Below are 16,622 nucleotides of genomic sequence, written 5' to 3' on the forward strand. Positions count from 1 at the left end.
AAAAAAGAATCTAGAATCTGCAAACGAGAGAAGATGTGATACGTGTCTCGGAGTATGGCTCAGTTTGCTCGCTTTGGTTTCCAGCAGATAGCATCGTTCCTGTCTTCTTTTTAACTTCTTAAGCTCCGTTGCCCACACACGCCATGTTTCCCTCCTGGGCGGACTTCCACGCACGACCCCCCCAACCCGACTGTTTGGGGCAGACCCCTAACAGGGTAGTTGTACAGGCGTCTGTAATTCTGTGGCTTGAAGCCCTCTTACAACTGAGACTCGGCATATCTGAGTCATGCGACATTTCCAGTTTTGCTTTTTCTAGAAACCTCCATACTGTTGTTGATGGCAGCCAAGCTGGTTCACTTTCCACCAGCAGCCCGAGAGGGCTTCTTTTTACCCACAACCCCACCAACATTTGCTCCTTGTTTCCTTAATAACTGCGGTTCAAACCAGGGGGAAAATCTTAGTATATTTTTGACTAGCACTTGATACTTAAGGATGTTGAATGTTTTTTCATAAGTTTATTGACTTTAACTTTCCCTTCAGACTGGTGAGGTGGCTCAGCGGTTAAGAGCACCGACTGCTCTTCCAAAGGTCCTGAGTTCAAATCCCAGCAACCACATGGTGGCTCACAACCATCCGTAATGAGATCTGATGCCCTCTTCTGGTGTGTCTGAAGACAGCAACAGTGTACTTACATATAATAACTTTCTTTTTTTTGTTCTATTAACTATTTTTAGAGTAAAGTGCTCACTTTGCTGCCCTACGTGTCCTGGAACTCACAGAGATCCATCTACTTCTGCATCCCAAGTGCTGGGATTAAAAGCTTGTGCCCCCATATCTGTCCTGTTTGCTGTTCTGTTTGCCATTTGCCCATTTATTAATGGGCTTGTTTGGTCTTTTAGTATTGACTTTTTCTTTTTTCTTTTTTTTTTCTTTTTTTTTTTTTTTTTTTTTTTTTTTTTTTTTTTTTTAGTTTTTTGAGACAGGGTTTCTCTGTATAGCCCTGGCTGTCCTGGAACTCACTCTGTAGACCAGGCTGGCCTCACACTCAGAAATCCGCCTGCCTCTGCCTCCCAAGTGCTGGGATTTAAGGCGTGCGCCACCACGCCCGGCATTAGTGTTGATGTTTTAAAATGCCTACTACCACCTCTGTTTGGGTATCTATGAGCTTTAAGACCCATGCCCACGAGGAAGGGAGCCAGGCCATACATTTCTGCTCTGACCTTTTCCATGCTTTGGCTAAAGCTATGAGGCCGCATTTACACATGGGCTTTTTATATATTCTGCATCTTTTTTTTTGGAGACAGGGTTTCTCTGTATAGCCCTGGCTGTCCTGGAACTCACTCTGTAGACCAGGCTGGCCTCAAACTCAGAAATCCACCTGTCTCTGCCTCCCAAGTACTGGGATTAAAGGTGTGCGCCACCACCGCCCAGCCCTATATTCTGCATCTTATTAACCACCTGTCCAATCTGTAACCCACAAAGATTCTCTGCTATTCGGTGGGCTTCTTCTTCAGCAGTGGTTCTCAACCTGTGGGTGGTGACCACCATTGGGCTGACATATCAGATCCCCTGCACATCACATTCATAATATGGTTCACATCACGATTCATAATAGCAAAATTATAGTTATGAAGAAGCAAGGAAATAATTTTATGGTTGGGGGTCACCCCAACATGAGGAGCTGGATTAGAGGTCGCAGCATTAGGAAGGTTGAGAACCATTGGTTTCCAGCACTTACTCTTTCCTTTGCATCTTCGTTTCACACAGTGCCGTCTGTCAGTTCTTGGTATGCTTTCCTGAGCTCTTGGAATTAGCTTCAGAAAGCCTTTGCCAGCACCTGGTATCTTTAAGTGTTTCCCCCTAGTAACTCTCAAGCATAGTAGCCTCGGAGTCTTCAATACCTCCTGAGATGATCTCTGCAAAATCTTCATTCTGCCCGGGGTGGGGGGGTGGGGGGAGGCTCAGCACCGTTTGTCAGGGAGGCCATCCATTCTCCAGTGTGTGTCTCTCTTATACTTTTCTCAAAAAAAGGCAGGGAACTGTGTGGATGAATTTTCCGTATCCGCTACTTTATGGATGTGCCGTGCCATGCTGTTTTTGTTACCGTGGCTCTGTAGTATAGCTTAAATCAGACCCCACAACACTTTGAACTCTGTTTCTCCTGCTCAGGGTTGCTTTGGCCCTCTGGACTTGTTTGTGCTTTGGTGTCGATGTTAGGATTTTTCCCCCTATGTCTGTGAAGATTGTCCTTGGAACTGTGATGGTGACTACAGTCGTTTTAGTAATTCTGCTTATCCATGCTGATGGGAGCCTTTTCCACCTCAAGGACTTTTTCAATTTTTCCCTGCTTTGGCGGTTTAAGTTTATCATTGTTAAGGTCTTTTACTTCCTAAGTTAGTTTTATCTCCCCCCCCCTTTTTTTTTTAAAGCTAATAGAATTGATTCCATGACTTATTTTTTGCCAAGTTTGGTGCTGGCACATAGAAAATCTGACATTTTTAAATGTTGAGTTTGTACCTTGTTACTTATCTAAGAGTCTTCGGGATTCTTTTTTAGTGTAATAAACCGTGGGCTCAGGTTAACAGCCATTCGATATCTTCCTTATTTGTAACCATTGTATTTCTTTTGTCTGCTTGCTCCTGGCAAAGACTTCCCAGACATACTCGTGGAGAAGGTGGGTATCTTTGTCGCATTCCTGCTGTGGGGGCCAATGCTTTGGGACTTTCCCCTTCAGTATAACGTTGGCCATCGGTTTGCCGTCTATACCCTTTATTATGATGAAGTCTACTCTTCCATAGTTCCTTCAGGGCTCCTGTCATGAAAGGATACTGGACTTCCATCAGATTCTCTTTGCATCTCTTGGAAATGCAGATGCCAATTCCTACTCAGTCTGCCTATGAATTTGTTGGCAACAGGTGTGTCTTGAACCATCCTTGCATCCCTAGATTGAAACTGACTAGCTCAGGGCAAACGTTCTTTTTTACGTGTAGTTGATTCCAATCTCAAGTTCTTTTAGTGAGAATTTCCCGATCCATTCTAGCAGAGAGATGGTCCTTGTCTTAGTCAGGGTTTCTATTCCTGCACAAACATCATGACCAAGAAGCAAGTTGGTAGTCTCTGTGTAGTAAAGGAATTTATTGATGACTTACAGTCTGTAGTCCAACTCCCAACAATGGTCAGCAGCAGCTGTGAATGGAAGTCCAAGGATCTAGCAGTTGCTTAGTCCCACAAGGCAAGCAGGCGAAGAAGAGAGAGAGCCTTCCTTCTTCCAATGACCTTACATAGGTCTCCAGCAAAAGTGTGGCCCAGATTAAAGGTGTGTGGTACCACACCTTTAATCCCAGATGACCTTGAATTTGGAGATCTTCCTGCCTTCTGGGATCTATAGCCACTATCCCTCAAGATTTCCAGGTCAGAAACATGTATCCCCAAGCCTCCAGATTAGGACCCCAGGTGAGCCTTCCAATTCTGGATTGTAGTTCATTCCAGATAGAGTCAAGTTGACAACCAGGAAGAGCCAGTACAGTCCTCTAATTGCCTATTTTGTGTTTGTTTTTTGAGACAGGGTTTCTCCGTGTAGCCCTGGCTGTCCTGGAACTCACTCTGTAGACAAGGCTGGCCTCGAACTCAGAAATCCGCCTGCCTCTGCCTCCCAAGCCCTGGGATTAAAGACGTGTGCCACCACCACGCCCGGCCTCTAATTGCCTGTTGTTTCCGGGTCTTTATCTGGTGTGGAATCTGCAATGGTGGCTATGTTAAATGAATGTGGCCGTGTTCTTCCTCCTATTTCATGCTGGAGTTTGAAGAAGTGTGGTGTCACCTCTCTTTAGAGGTCTGACAGAACTCAGCAGTGAGTCCTAGACGTTCTTGTGTTCTCTCTCCCTCCCTCCTTTCCTCCCTCCCCCCTCCTTTCCTCCCTTCCCCCTCCTTTCCTCCCTCCCTTCACCCTTCCCTCCTTCCCCCCTCCTTCCCTCCCTCCTTCCCTCCCTCCCTCTGTGTGTGTATTTTTTAATTGGAAGAGTTTGAATTACTAAGCCAATCTCATTACTTGTAATGGACTAATGTCTCTGATGGTCTAATGGTCTAATAAGTTGTTTATATCTTCTCAGTTTAATTTTGATGAGTCATGTGTTTCAAAAAAGCATCCATTTCTTGTAGATCTTTCCAGTAATTTTAGAATGTGATGATCCTCTGAGTCTCCCTGGTCTCTGTCTCTATGTTAGTTTGGCTAAGGCTATGTCAGAGTTACCTTTTCAAGGAGCCAACGTTCTCCTTAGTAGTAATGATTATTTCTATTTCATTAGCCTCTGTCCTGATCTTACTTAGTATTTCTGTTGATTTTTCTTTTTCTTTTTTGGATTTGACATCTTTTCTTTTTTTCCTAAACCCTTGATGTTCGCACCGTCAAGTTACTGATTTAGGATCTGTCTGTCTGCCTGTCTTGTCATCTGTCTTGTTTGTCTATATGGGCATTTGTAAGTGTATACTTAACATCTTAGAATCACTCTGATCACACCCCTTGGGTTCTGACATTTTGTTTCTGTTTTCATTAAATTCTAGGAATGTTTCATTCCCCCCCACACACACACACACTTCTTCCGTGGCCCGTCTTATTATAGTCCACACACTTCCGTGGCCCATCTTATCGTCCACACACTTCTTCTGTGGCCCGTCTTATCGTCCACACACTTCTTCTGTGGCCCGTCTTATTATCGTCCAGCGGTGTGATGTGCTGTTTATTCTCCGTGGCCTTTTGCGTTTTGCGGTCTCTCTCACTGCTGATCTTCAGCTCTGTTCCAGGGTGAACGGACATTAGAAACAGTTCGGCTTCCGCTGTTAAGGCTTGGCCCTACTATGCGGTCCGTTTTGGGGAAAGCCCATGGGCCGCTGCTGAGAATCTGCCTCCTGCACCCTTCGAGTGGGATCATCTTACTTGCTGGATTGGACCTGTGTTTGGTCTGTGTTATCTAACTCTGATATCTTTCTGTGAGTTCTGGTCTGGCTGGCCTGTCACTTGGTGAGGATGGAGACAGGGGTCTCCCGTGGCTGTCTCAGTCCTGTTTTTGTACCCCGTGGTGTTTATTGATGAAACTGGGTGTGTCGTCGTCTCTTACTCTCCAACTGAAGTCTGCATTGTCCGCTGGCTAAGCTGCAGTACCGACCCCTTCCTTCCGTTAGTCTAGACTGTCTTTTCCTGCCTCTCACCCAGGCTCTGTCTGGCTTTGCCAGTGAGATGCGTTCCCTGTAGGCAGCAGACAGAGGGTTCCTGCCGTGGAATCCAGCTCACTCCTCTGGTGTCTTTTGTTTTGACTGTAGCAACTGTTAACCTTCAGAGCTCCTTTGGAAGGTCTTCCTGCCACTTCTGGGTCGTTTAACGTTTGTCACTTCACTGATCCTTGTCTGTTCCCTTGCTTGTTCTAGTACATAGATCGCTCTTAACCCTAGCCTCCCAAGTGCTGGGATTAAAGGCGTGCGCCACCACCGCCTGGCATAAACGAGACTTTAAAAGTTAACAGAAGACGGGGCTGGAGAGATGGTTCAGTGGTTAAGAGCACTGATTGCTCTTCCAAAGGTCCTGAGTTCAAATCCCAGCAACCACATGGTGGCTCACAACCACCCTTAATGAGATCTGATGCCCTCTTCTTGGGTGTCTGGATACAATAAATAAATCTTTAAAAAGAAAAAAGTTACAGAAGACAAGTTTTCCTCTTTAAAATCTCTCTGCTTCCTCACTTGAAAAGTTTTTTTTTTCCCCCTCAAAAAGACTGTATCATGTGATTGCAATCCCTGCTTCTAAGTCTGTTCTTGACAGTTCCCATTCTCAGTAAAACTGACTGAAAACGTCCCTCCACACCCAAAGCAGTTCACTAGGTAGTTTATTAACTACTTCAGGACTCAGGGGAGACCCGAGGCTGGAGTACAAAGCGCCTGGGCTGGGCTTCAGAGGGGGCGGTCTTGGAAGATGCGGCTTCCAGATAGATGGCCGCTTCCTCCAGAGCTGCCGTTCGCTGCTTTATTTCTGTTGCTTATTTGTTTTTAGGGAGGCTCTCCTGTAGTCCTGAGATGACCTTGAAATGTTGATCCTCCCGTTTCCACCCCAGATTGCTGGGTTTAGAGGCATCATGCCACCAGAGTGCAGGAGGCACAACCCAGGGCTTCGTGCACGCTGCGCAAGCCCTCCCCAGCTGAGCTACATCCCCAGCCCTGCTTTTATTTTATTGTTTGTATATTATTCAAGGTACCATGGAGTTGCTAAGTACCTGGTTAAGTAGCAAGCACTCTGTACCCCAGGACTGTTCCAACGGGCTGGATTGCAGGGAAAGAAAGTGACAGTCCCATAAGACTGTGATCTTAAACCACCTGCCTGTGTGTATAATACAAGGAAATGTCCCACCTGGTATTCCTGTGGTGGGCTGCCCTAAAGAAGGGAAGGAGAGACAGAGAGACAGAGAGACAGGAGTCAAATTGAGCTGTGTGTCAATCAAGCCTTGTTAACTAGCTTGGAAGCCACTGGGTTAGTTCCTCATGTGGATGAACGCTGGGGCTGACGGTGCTCTGAGGTCAAAGTCTATGCCAGAGAGGATGGTTTGTCAGGAAGTCTGTCAAGCAGCAATTTCTCCACCCCCCCACCCCCACTTTCCCACCCCCATCAGCACTGTGTACTTGGTTCACAGAGTGAAAGCTGACGGTCCCCGTAATCACACCTCAGCACATTCGGGCCTGATGCGAGCTAGACTCAGCACCGAGTGGCCGAGCGTGACCCGCTCAGGGCGCCCAGCACTGGTGTCTTGTGTTAAATTCTAACGTGTGGCCATCGGTTAAAGCAGAGCTTGCCTTGTGAACGCTTGGGCACTCGGCCCAGGGCCCTGTTTGCCCTTCACTGTGTTGAGTATTGGTGAGCTTGTTAGTTTCGCGTTTCAAATAACAGTTCAAGTAGATCTGCCTGTGCTTCTGAGGTCACTGACAGACTTCAGGACAGGTCCCTTCTGATGTCAATGGCTGTAACAAGCCTCTGGGGATAGTGGCACTTGTGAGACTGGAGCAGTGTGACTCAGGAGTTCTGGACTAGAAAGATGTCCTCTGGGTACAGCCTCTCCGACTCCCAGGATTTTGACCTTGGGTTGTACCCTTTTGGAGCCTTACTCCTTAGAGTTTCTTCTGAAGACCACGTGAACACAGGCGTTTCAACCACGTCCTCCTCTCTCCTTTCAGGTATTTTAATGAGATGTCTGCGCAAGGATTAAGACCTCGCACTGTGTCCAGCCCAATCCCTTACACGCCTTCTCCCAGTTCAAGCAGGCCTATATCACCCGGTGAGTGTGTCTGCAGTCTACCGCAGTGGGACTGTTTTCCAGCTGGGTAGTGTGTGTGTGTGTCTATGTATGTATAGTTACGTGTGAGAGAGTGTATGTGTGTGGCTATGTGTGTGTGGCTGTGAGTATGGCTGTGCGGCACTGGGAATTGAACCCGGGGCCTCACACAGGTTTAGCTAAATGTTCCCCGCTGGTTTTTAGCCAGCTCCTCCGGTATGTTTAGTCAGCAGCCCTGGTTGTGTTCCCTTCTATTTTGTGTTTTTTGTTTTGTTTTTTAACAAATCTAAAGTCACCATCAGGAAGGAGTGTTGGTTGAAGACCTTAAATACAAGGACTCTGATTTTTATTTTTCATTATTATTTTATTATTTAATGTTCTTCTCTACTTTTTAGCTTTTTTATTTTTGAGGATTTCATATCCTCTGTCTGCCCCTCTCTTCTTCATTGTCCACTGAGCCTTAGGTACAGAGATGATGATGATGATGATGATGATGATGATGATGATGATGATGATGATGATGATTGACCTTCAATTTGATTTCAAAACCCCTTCCTTTGAAGACTCTGTGTGTGTGTGTGTGTGTGTGTGTGTGTGTGTGTGTGTGTGTGTGTCTATGACTAGTCTCAGGGGATGGGAAAGGTCCCTGGGTTGATTTCCAGGATGTCTTCCCGTGCATCTTTTATGGGTTCCTTCGCTTCATTCCAAAGGCCTTAATCTCACTTTTGCTCTGGGCAAAATCTGGGCATCATTTTTTTTTTCTTCCCGTGCGAAAACAGAATCAGCAGCCAGTCATGGGTTACCAGCTCTGGGTCATTGGGCCAAGAAGAGGCCAGGCTGAGCGTCTTCATCCAAAACCAGTGTCGCCTGCCCCCTACCATGAGCTAGCTCCCCAATCCTTGCAGTGGTTTGTGAGCTAAGCCTCACAGGCCTGGTAGGTTCCTTGTGCAAGCAAGACAGCTAGCGTCTTCCACTGCTGGCTTTATCTGGGGGCCTTGCCTTTCCCAGCATGCCTGTCTTCCTCTGACCCCCAAATACTCCTCAGTGTCCCAGGCTCAGCACCTGCAGGGCTGGGGGGCTCCAGTATAGGTGGGGCGTCCGCCGTTCACCATGAGGGGAGAGGAGGAAGTAGGCATGAGGCAGGAGTGGTGGGGAGACGAAAGTGAAGGGCTGGCTTTTGTCTGTGCGTCTGCTGTTGAACACGCCGGCAGATAGACTTGAGGGGTGGGTCGGCGGTGGGGGCGCCAGGTTGGCGGGTGTCACTGTAGGGTGACCTTGCAAAGGCTTTATTAGGACGGCGGTTCATTTTGTCTGAGGTCATACTTTAAGGATTTCCCTGAAGGTTCATGAAGGGAGGGGGGACATGATGTTCTCCAGCCACTGCAGTTCTGACAGTGGTAGAAATGACTTGGTTTTATCTGTATGGGATCTAGCCAGCACTACGGCAACGTCTGTTGCTGCTGCCGCTGCAGTTGTGTGGATGGGTGGTTTCTTAGTATGCGAGTACCCTGTGCGTGCAGGGTTCTCAGAGGTCAGCAGGGGGCATTAGGCCCCCTAAGACTAGAGTTAGGGATGGCTGTGAGTTGCTGAGCTTTGAGTACTGGGGATTGACCTCAGGTCCTGGGGCTTAAGTCAGGAGTAAGGGGGTGGGGGCGTATGGTTTAGCAGGTAGGAATGCCAAGGCATGTTCAGTGCAACTTAATACCTTACTTAGTCTGTTTAAAGGTAACAAAATTTCTAGAGGAATGCCATTTCCCAGGGATCAGAAAAAATACTGTGGGGGGGTGGGTTATGTGTGAGGTTTTGAGGTTTCACAATGGTAAGAATATAACAGAGTCAGGAGCCTTAGGTACCAAAGCTAGGACAGTGTGACCAATAAAAGTCATCTAGTTGCCGGGCGGTGGTGGCACACGCCTTTAATCCCAGCACTTGGGAAGCAGAGGCAGGTGAATTTCTGAGTTCGAGGACAGCCAGGGCTACACAGAGGAAATCTGTCTTGAAAAAAACAAAACAAAAAAGTCATCTAGTTATCTGCATTGTGATGTTCCTGTCATAGTACTGCCTAGTGGTGTTGTCCTCTAGCAGTTTGGGGACACTGTTACCTCAAATTGAAATTTCTGAAGAACACATTTCTTTAAAATATCCCTGTTTTTGTTTTTTTTGTTTTTTTGTTTTGTTTTTTAATTTTTCAAGACAGGGTTTCTCTGTGTAGTTCTGGCTGTCCTGGAACTCACTCTGTAGACCAGGCTGGCCTCAAACTCAGAAACCTGCCTGCCTCTGCCTCCCAAGTGCTGGGATTAAAGGCATGTGCCACCACCGTCTGGCTCTTTCTTAAGTGTCAACCAAATGTGTTCTGTTTAGCAACCACTGTATGTGGTACACTGTCACTGTCTTCAGGCACACCAGAAGAGGGCATCAGAACCCATCAGAGATGGTCATGAGCCACCATCTGGTTGCCAGTGCTCTTAACCGCTGAGCCACTCCAAGTCCGAGAAAGCTTACTGTTGTTTATTTTGTATATATATATTCCTGGGCTAAAGGATGCGATCCATGGTAATTAAGATTTAAAGAAGAATAGAAATTAATAAGACCACCAAGATTATAGAAGATTATAGCCAATAGGGCCTGGGGAAGAGGGTTAAAAACCCACTAATAATTCATTTAGTCTTGCAGCGATCATCCGAGGATGCTACCCCAGTCCTGTTTGCTAATGGTGGGCTCTGTAACACATGAGATTAAATAGTTTATCCTGTGACTCAGACTCTCAATCAGAGACTGTCCTCACTGGCTGTCCCTGAGCACCAGTTCCCCTGATTGATTTGGTTTAGGGTTAGGCTTGGAGTTAAGAGTTAAGAGTCATAGGGCTTGATGTTCACCCTTGAGAATTGTTGGCCTAGAGCATCAGAAGGGGGAGGGGGCGGGAATTGAGTATCTTTGACTATTCTTGGTGACTTTGTTTGTTTGTTTGTTTCCAGGAGAATTAACCTAGGAAATAGGCTAGTGGGTTTTTTGTTTGTTTGTTTGTTTCATGAAAGGAACTTTTACTATTACTTTATTTTTATGTGTATGAATGTTTTGCTTGCGTGTATGCGTGCGTGTCACATGTCGACCTGATTCCTTCAGAGGTCAGCACGAGGGGCTTGGGTCCCCTGGAACTAGGCTGAGCACCCTTGTGTGAGTGCTGGGACTCAGTCCCACATGAGCAACAAATGCTCTACTGAGCCATCTCTCCAGCCCCAAAAGCCATCTCTTGAACCCTCTTTACAAGGAAGGCATCATTTTCTTTTTAACTGCATTGTGGGCTTTCAGGAGTGGGGTGTGTGCGTTTATTCCTCTGCTTTTTCTCCTCTGCTTTTTCTGTTTCATTTTTGCTTGGTGGTGAGGTTCAAAGCCAGACCTTGTACGGGTAGTCAACCCAGACTTATCCTCACTTTCCTCAGAAATAGAGTTAGGGTTCCTGCCCCTGGGCCGGTATGTGAAGGCAAGCTCTCCTGATCTCCGCTAATCAATAAACAGCACATTTAATGACCGCTTTGGTTTTCAGAGGCTGGCGTTTCATAGCAGAGCCCCGCTTTGTAAACTCGAGTCAAAAAAAAAAAATCAATTGGAAATGGGAAATGTATCTTGCAAAAAAGCCCCGCTGATGTAATTGAGTCAGGAGATAAGTTCTCAGCGTTTGGTGTCGAGGCCACAGGACAGTCCTCTAAGGAGGTTCTCGGTCTGTCTTTATGGGAACGGACGATGAAGATTCCTGTTCCCGTATAATTCAAGGCAGTGATAAATGGTTAATACGGCTTGGCCACTAGCCATCTGCAGGTCCTTAAAAGAAGGTGGTGACTCTGGTCCCTGTCCAAGCCTTTTTTTATTAGTTTTTACTTCAGCTACTTTTATAGCTCTGTATTAGCACTCTGACCAGACTCCTGACAGGAAGCAACCTCAGGAAAGGGCCAAGAGTGGGCGGCTGCAGCTTGTCTTGTCAGAGAAAAAACGTGGGGGCAAGAGCTTGAGACAGCTGCTGACTTTGTATCCACCAGAAGTGAGGCGGAACCCTTAAACCTCAGGCTGGCTCTGATTGCACCTGTCTGAGACCCACCCTACCACGGCTTTCCCAAACAGCGCCATCTGCTGGACACTTACGATTCAAGCACATTGCATAACTGAAGCCAGCGGCCAGAGCCTACCTACCCTTGTGGTTTTTCCAGTTAGATGCTAGGAGTCCAAGGTGTAAAGCGCTGGATTCATGCCCTGTAAGTGTCACCCAGACCAGTACAGGTTTCACTTCTGAATCTTTCAAGTATGGGTAATTGGACGTTACCCCGGACCTATCTATTAAGAAAGAGTCTGGAGAGAGAGAGGGGGGGGGTGGTGGGTGCACATGTACTTGAGAACTAAGGATGCCTCAACCATCATTACTCAGGAGTGAGCCATCCAACTTGTGTTTTGAAACAGTGTCTCTCATTGGCCTGCAATTTGCCAATTCAGCTAGGCTTACTGGCCAGCAGGCCTCAGGAACCGTTCCTGGCACGTTCTGTGGTCGGTGGGATAAAGCTCACATCCTCACGCACGTGCAAGAAGAACGTCACGGACTGAGGCCGTCTCCCCAGCCCTGATACGTGTTATATTGCAAAGCACTGTGGGAATGGGGCTGGCTTCCTACATGGAGCCTGCCAAACATGGCAGTGGGCAGAGGGTTGATTGCCCTTAAATCTCGGCTCCTTTCAGAGAACCTTGGCATGTGTGGGGCTTTGGTATCCTGTATTGAATCAGGTTGTTGCAGAGTTTGCATGCACACACACATACTTACAACCTGCACACATGCATGTGCATAAAGACATGCATGCACACGCAACAGTTACGTTGTTTACACACTGCTGCTTTTACTCACTGTTGAACACAAATATTCTTTTCAACCCTATAGTCCATTTGAGGCTTATGCCTGGTGTAACATAAAAGGGTTTTTGTTTGCTCCGTTGGTTTTTGCCCACGGATGTGCAGTTTTCTCAACACCAATCATTGGGGAGAGACCATTCTCGTCTGTCCTCATCTCTCCTCAGCGGTGTTGAGAGGCTCATCCGATGGAATATGACCAGGCTCGTTTCTGAGCTTCCTGTTTTGATCTGCTTTTTAGCCGTCCTCGGCTCCCCCAGTGCTTGATGGTCTTTTTTTTTTTTTTTAATGCCCCTTGTTACCCAGCATGCCCCTGAGTGGGCCCACCTCTCTGCTTGTCTGTTTTTATTTTGGCACACCCGAGACCCTCTGCCTTTGCAATTTTCCTAGCCGACTGAAGATTCCAGACGGTCAGGCTGCAAATAATACTGAACCTTGCTGCCCTTCTGTTTCAGGTCTTTCGTACGCAAGTCACACGGTTGGCTTCACGCCGCCAACGTCGTTGACTCGAGCTGGAATGTCCTACTACAACTCTCCGGGCCTCCACGTTCAGCACATGGGGGCCTCCCATGGCATCACAGTGAGTGTCCTCATCGGGAACGGGCAGCACCTCACTTCCGACCCAGTCCTAGCTGGTCTCCAGGACTGCTGCTGTTAGCCGTTTGCCCTCTTAGGTCTTGGGTCCCCTCTCCTAGCTCTGGAGTGTTCCCATGAGTTTAACATGAAGTTCTGGCGTAGAAACTAATGTCCCGGGATCTCGAGCCTCCGGTTCACTTACAGAGAAACTTGCCCACCGGAAAATGTAATTTGAAGTCTGGATGGGTGCCTTCACCAAACTTTAGCCAGCTATTTGCCTCAAAGCATTATTGGACCCCCGATAATGCATTTCCATAGCATCGGAACATGCCTCCCGTCAACACCTTTGCTAACTGACCCTTGGTGTCCTTCATAAAAGTTACCTTGGCTTCTGTTTCTACCCCTGATTTTCCTCTCCTGGATCCAGGAGGGCCAAGTTCATCCCGCTCTCAAGGTCTCGTCAGGGAGGCCAGATAAAAGTACTGTTAGATCCTCTAGGGAACCTGGGTTCAATACAGCACCTGTATGACGGCTCCCAACTGCGCGTAACTCCAGTTCCAGGGGACTCAACCCATCAGGCATGCACCGGGTGCACATATTATCTGTGCCAGGCAAAATATCCATACACGCAAAACAGATGCATCCAGGTCTCCTCAGGAGAGTTGCCCTGCACACTTGACTGTGCAGTTGGCTAAGAACAGAAAGACATGCAAGAGAGTAGGAATAAGGAGAGAGGTTCACAGAAGAGCCTTGCTGTTACGTTCCTCGGGTGCCCGTGTAAGTCTCGAAGTTCAAAGGACCTCATGTCAAGGTAGAAAATGTTGTATCATGTCTCCTCAGAATGAGGAACAAGCTGAATGATGGAGATTGGGGCCACACCAATAGGGATAACGTGACATCATCATTATTGGCTGTGAAAGATGCATTTTCATTTTGTATTAGCTCCTCACAGGCTTGGGTGTGAACACAACCTCCTTTACATTTTCCCTCCTAGTTCAGGAACCACCGATGACAGAGAAAGGACCTGTGGCTCCCCTACCTGTGTTGGTGTGGGTTCTATTCACTAATTATGCGTTGTTGGAACTGACCCAGTGTCCCAAGCTGACCCCTCCCATGTGTCCCTGTCTTCCCCCTCAGAGGCCATCGCCACGGAGAAGCAGCAGCCCCGACAAGTTTAAACGGCCCACGCCACCTCCATCTCCCAACACACAGAGCCCGGTCCAACCTCCTCCACCGCCACCTCCGCCCCCCATGCAGCCTGCGGTCCCCTCGGCAGCCACCACGCAGCCCGCGCCCACGCAGCCGCCGCATCCGGTGCACCCCTCCTCCCAGCCTTAATGCATGAGCTTAGTCAGAATTTCCAGTTGGGACTCGTCTGATGGAGCCACCTTTTTCAACGCCAAAGGCTTCTCCCGGCGTATTTGGATCTGATGCGTTCGCACTGAGGTTACCTACCTACCTTCCCCTCCTCATCGTGTCGTGAATGTTCGTCGGAAACGCAGCCGAGGTTGCGAGTCCGCAACACTAACCAGACGACTTTCTCCACCGGTGTTTTACTTGAATCTCCGTGTCTGTCTTTCCCTGGCTGGAACATTGCTGTCTGGTATCTGGTAATGAGCAGCAGTGTGCAAGCCCCACCCCGCCCGGGGGAGGGGGGCCAGGGCTGCTTTTTCTTGGCTTTTAGGTTTGTAAAATAAGAAGGGAGATCTTTTTTTTTTTTTATATAACTATTCTCTGTGAATTTGCAGGAAAATTACCAAGCTGTTTAGAAACCCTCCTCCTCCAAGGTCAGTGACGTTTACCGAACATACCAAGAATTCAGCACTACAGCTCAGACCTTTTGCAGACCTGACTCACTGTAGGATTGGCAGTTAGAGGAACCGGTGCCCACAACACTTAGTCTAGAGCTTTCTACAGACCCACTTTTTACAGGTTGTTTTCTGATTGTAAATTGACCACCGTGTCCCTTGTAAAACAGCCTCCAGAAACAAATCACACAGCTGTATCTCCCCACGTGCGTGGGATGGGAATTATTGCCTCTTAAGATGTGATTTTTTTTTTTTTTTTTAATTTTCCTTTCTCAATGTTAATCCACCTAAGCCAGCGCCCTCTAGCGTGAGAGGATAGATGCCTTCCCACCAATAATCTTGATGGCTAACTTGGAATGTAGGCTTAGATCCCTGCTGCAGGGGCCGTGAGATTGTCACAGAGCCAGTGCGGCTAACCCTTCCATTCTTTTGTGTTGTCCCGAGACAGACAATGCGAACAAGTACCTTCCAGGTGCAAAATGCTATTAGGAAATACCGTCTGGAGTGTAGGGGGACAGACACCCTAGCGTGATGGCTGAGGAGCACTTGGCGGATCAAAGTGTAGCCAGCAAAGGAGCTCTCCAGCCTTAACGGGCACTCACTTGGCCTGTTACAAGTGAGAAGCACCAAGAAGGTTCCAAATGCGATCCGCCATTCGTTCAGCAGTTTCACCGGGGTGGGGGTGGGTGGGGACACCAAGTGGCTCTTTTGTAGACCTTCTCTGTCTGTCTGTTGCAGTTACTTTGTGCTTTAGTAGTCAAGTGCTTCCCCTGCCTGTGTTTGCATATTTATATATGCCGTGGATGGAAATAACTTACTAGAGAATGTATATTTTATGATGAGAAACGTGACTCTGTTGGCTATGATCAGAGAACTGAGAAATTAATTTATCGGTAATTTTTAAGAGTTCATGTTTGTGACAAACCATCTCTTTAACAGCAGCTCCTCACGGAACACACTCCCGAGAACAAGGAATATAGCCTGGTGACATTGTAGATAATTAATATTGTACAGTCTAGAAACCTCCATTTTTGCCTTCAAATGCATATTTAAGAGTTAACAGAATGGAAAAGTGTTATCGGATAATAGTGTTTGACAGCGTTTTAAGAACTTGAGAGAACGGCCGCAGGACCTTTCACTCTACTCATCCACCCCGAAACTGAGAATGCTATCCTCCAGCAACCAGGGAGAAACTGTCGGCTTGTAAAAGTTGTGTTTATAAGGTGTGTGTGTGACGTACAGGGCCTAGTGCGGTTAGCAGACACAGGATAGAGTCTGATATCTCCTGTCAAGGAGTTAGGTTTTCAATGTCCGACTAACCCCGGCCATTTCCACCAGCTCCCTGACCCTCTTGGTACATGCCCATTCCAGGGAAATTCTGAGGCTAGGCAGAAAAATTCTTCCTTCACGGTACAGTCTTGATTTTTTTTCCCCCCTTTTGAGAGAAATACGGTATGTGTTTACAAGAATCTTTTTCTGGGATTGTAGATTTCAATCTACAATCTACAAGGCTAGCAGCTTTTTATCCTCTAGCACACGGGTCCGTTCTGGAAAGTTCTTCCCTCCACTGTCTTTATCAGTTGAGTTTACCTCCTAGAAGCACAAGTTTAAAAGCACTGGGGTATGGCGAGCGGAGCCTTTGAGAAGTAGGTTCTGGACATTCAGACTTGTCCCGGAAGGTCTGTCTGCTTTGGATTCCTGTAAGAGCCGTCACCCAGCTCTTCCCAACAGCACTTCTCAGTCCCGTTCAGTTACCAGTCCCCGCAGGTGTCAAGAACCAAGAGAACAAACACTAGGATCTGAACATACGGTGTTTTGTGTCACTTTCAAAGCCCGTAGCAATAGGTAAGACAACCAGATGTTGAGCCCCTAGGACCGGGAGCCCATTACTGTGGGCCGGGCGTGGCTTCTACAGGTTCAGTTCCCCCCCACACACAAACAGGCTAAAGCTAGATTAAAATCAGTAGCCATCGTCCTCAGCAGGTAAGAGCAACAGCACCTTCAGTGGCTTCATTTCCTGTCTCATTGACAGAGATCCTCA

General features: G+C 47.4%; 1 protein-coding gene across 1 annotated transcript in view; it reads left to right on the top strand.

Annotated features, from left to right (window-relative positions):
• Window positions 1-15,701, top strand: part of Ccdc6 (coiled-coil domain containing 6) — a 98,857-nt gene extending 83,156 nt beyond the window's left edge. The window contains exons 7-9 of the mRNA XM_031348759.1: window positions 7,213-7,313; window positions 12,653-12,777; window positions 13,911-15,701. Coding sequence (XP_031204619.1) covers window positions 7,213-7,313; window positions 12,653-12,777; window positions 13,911-14,111 — 427 coding nt within the window. The 3' untranslated portion in view covers window positions 14,112-15,701. The remainder of the gene's footprint in view (window positions 1-7,212; window positions 7,314-12,652; window positions 12,778-13,910) is intronic.
• Window positions 15,702-16,622: the final 921 nt, after the last annotated feature.

This window comes from Mastomys coucha, unplaced genomic scaffold (genome assembly GCF_008632895.1).
Source record: "Mastomys coucha isolate ucsf_1 unplaced genomic scaffold, UCSF_Mcou_1 pScaffold3, whole genome shotgun sequence".
NCBI lineage: Eukaryota > Metazoa > Chordata > Mammalia > Rodentia > Muridae > Mastomys > Mastomys coucha.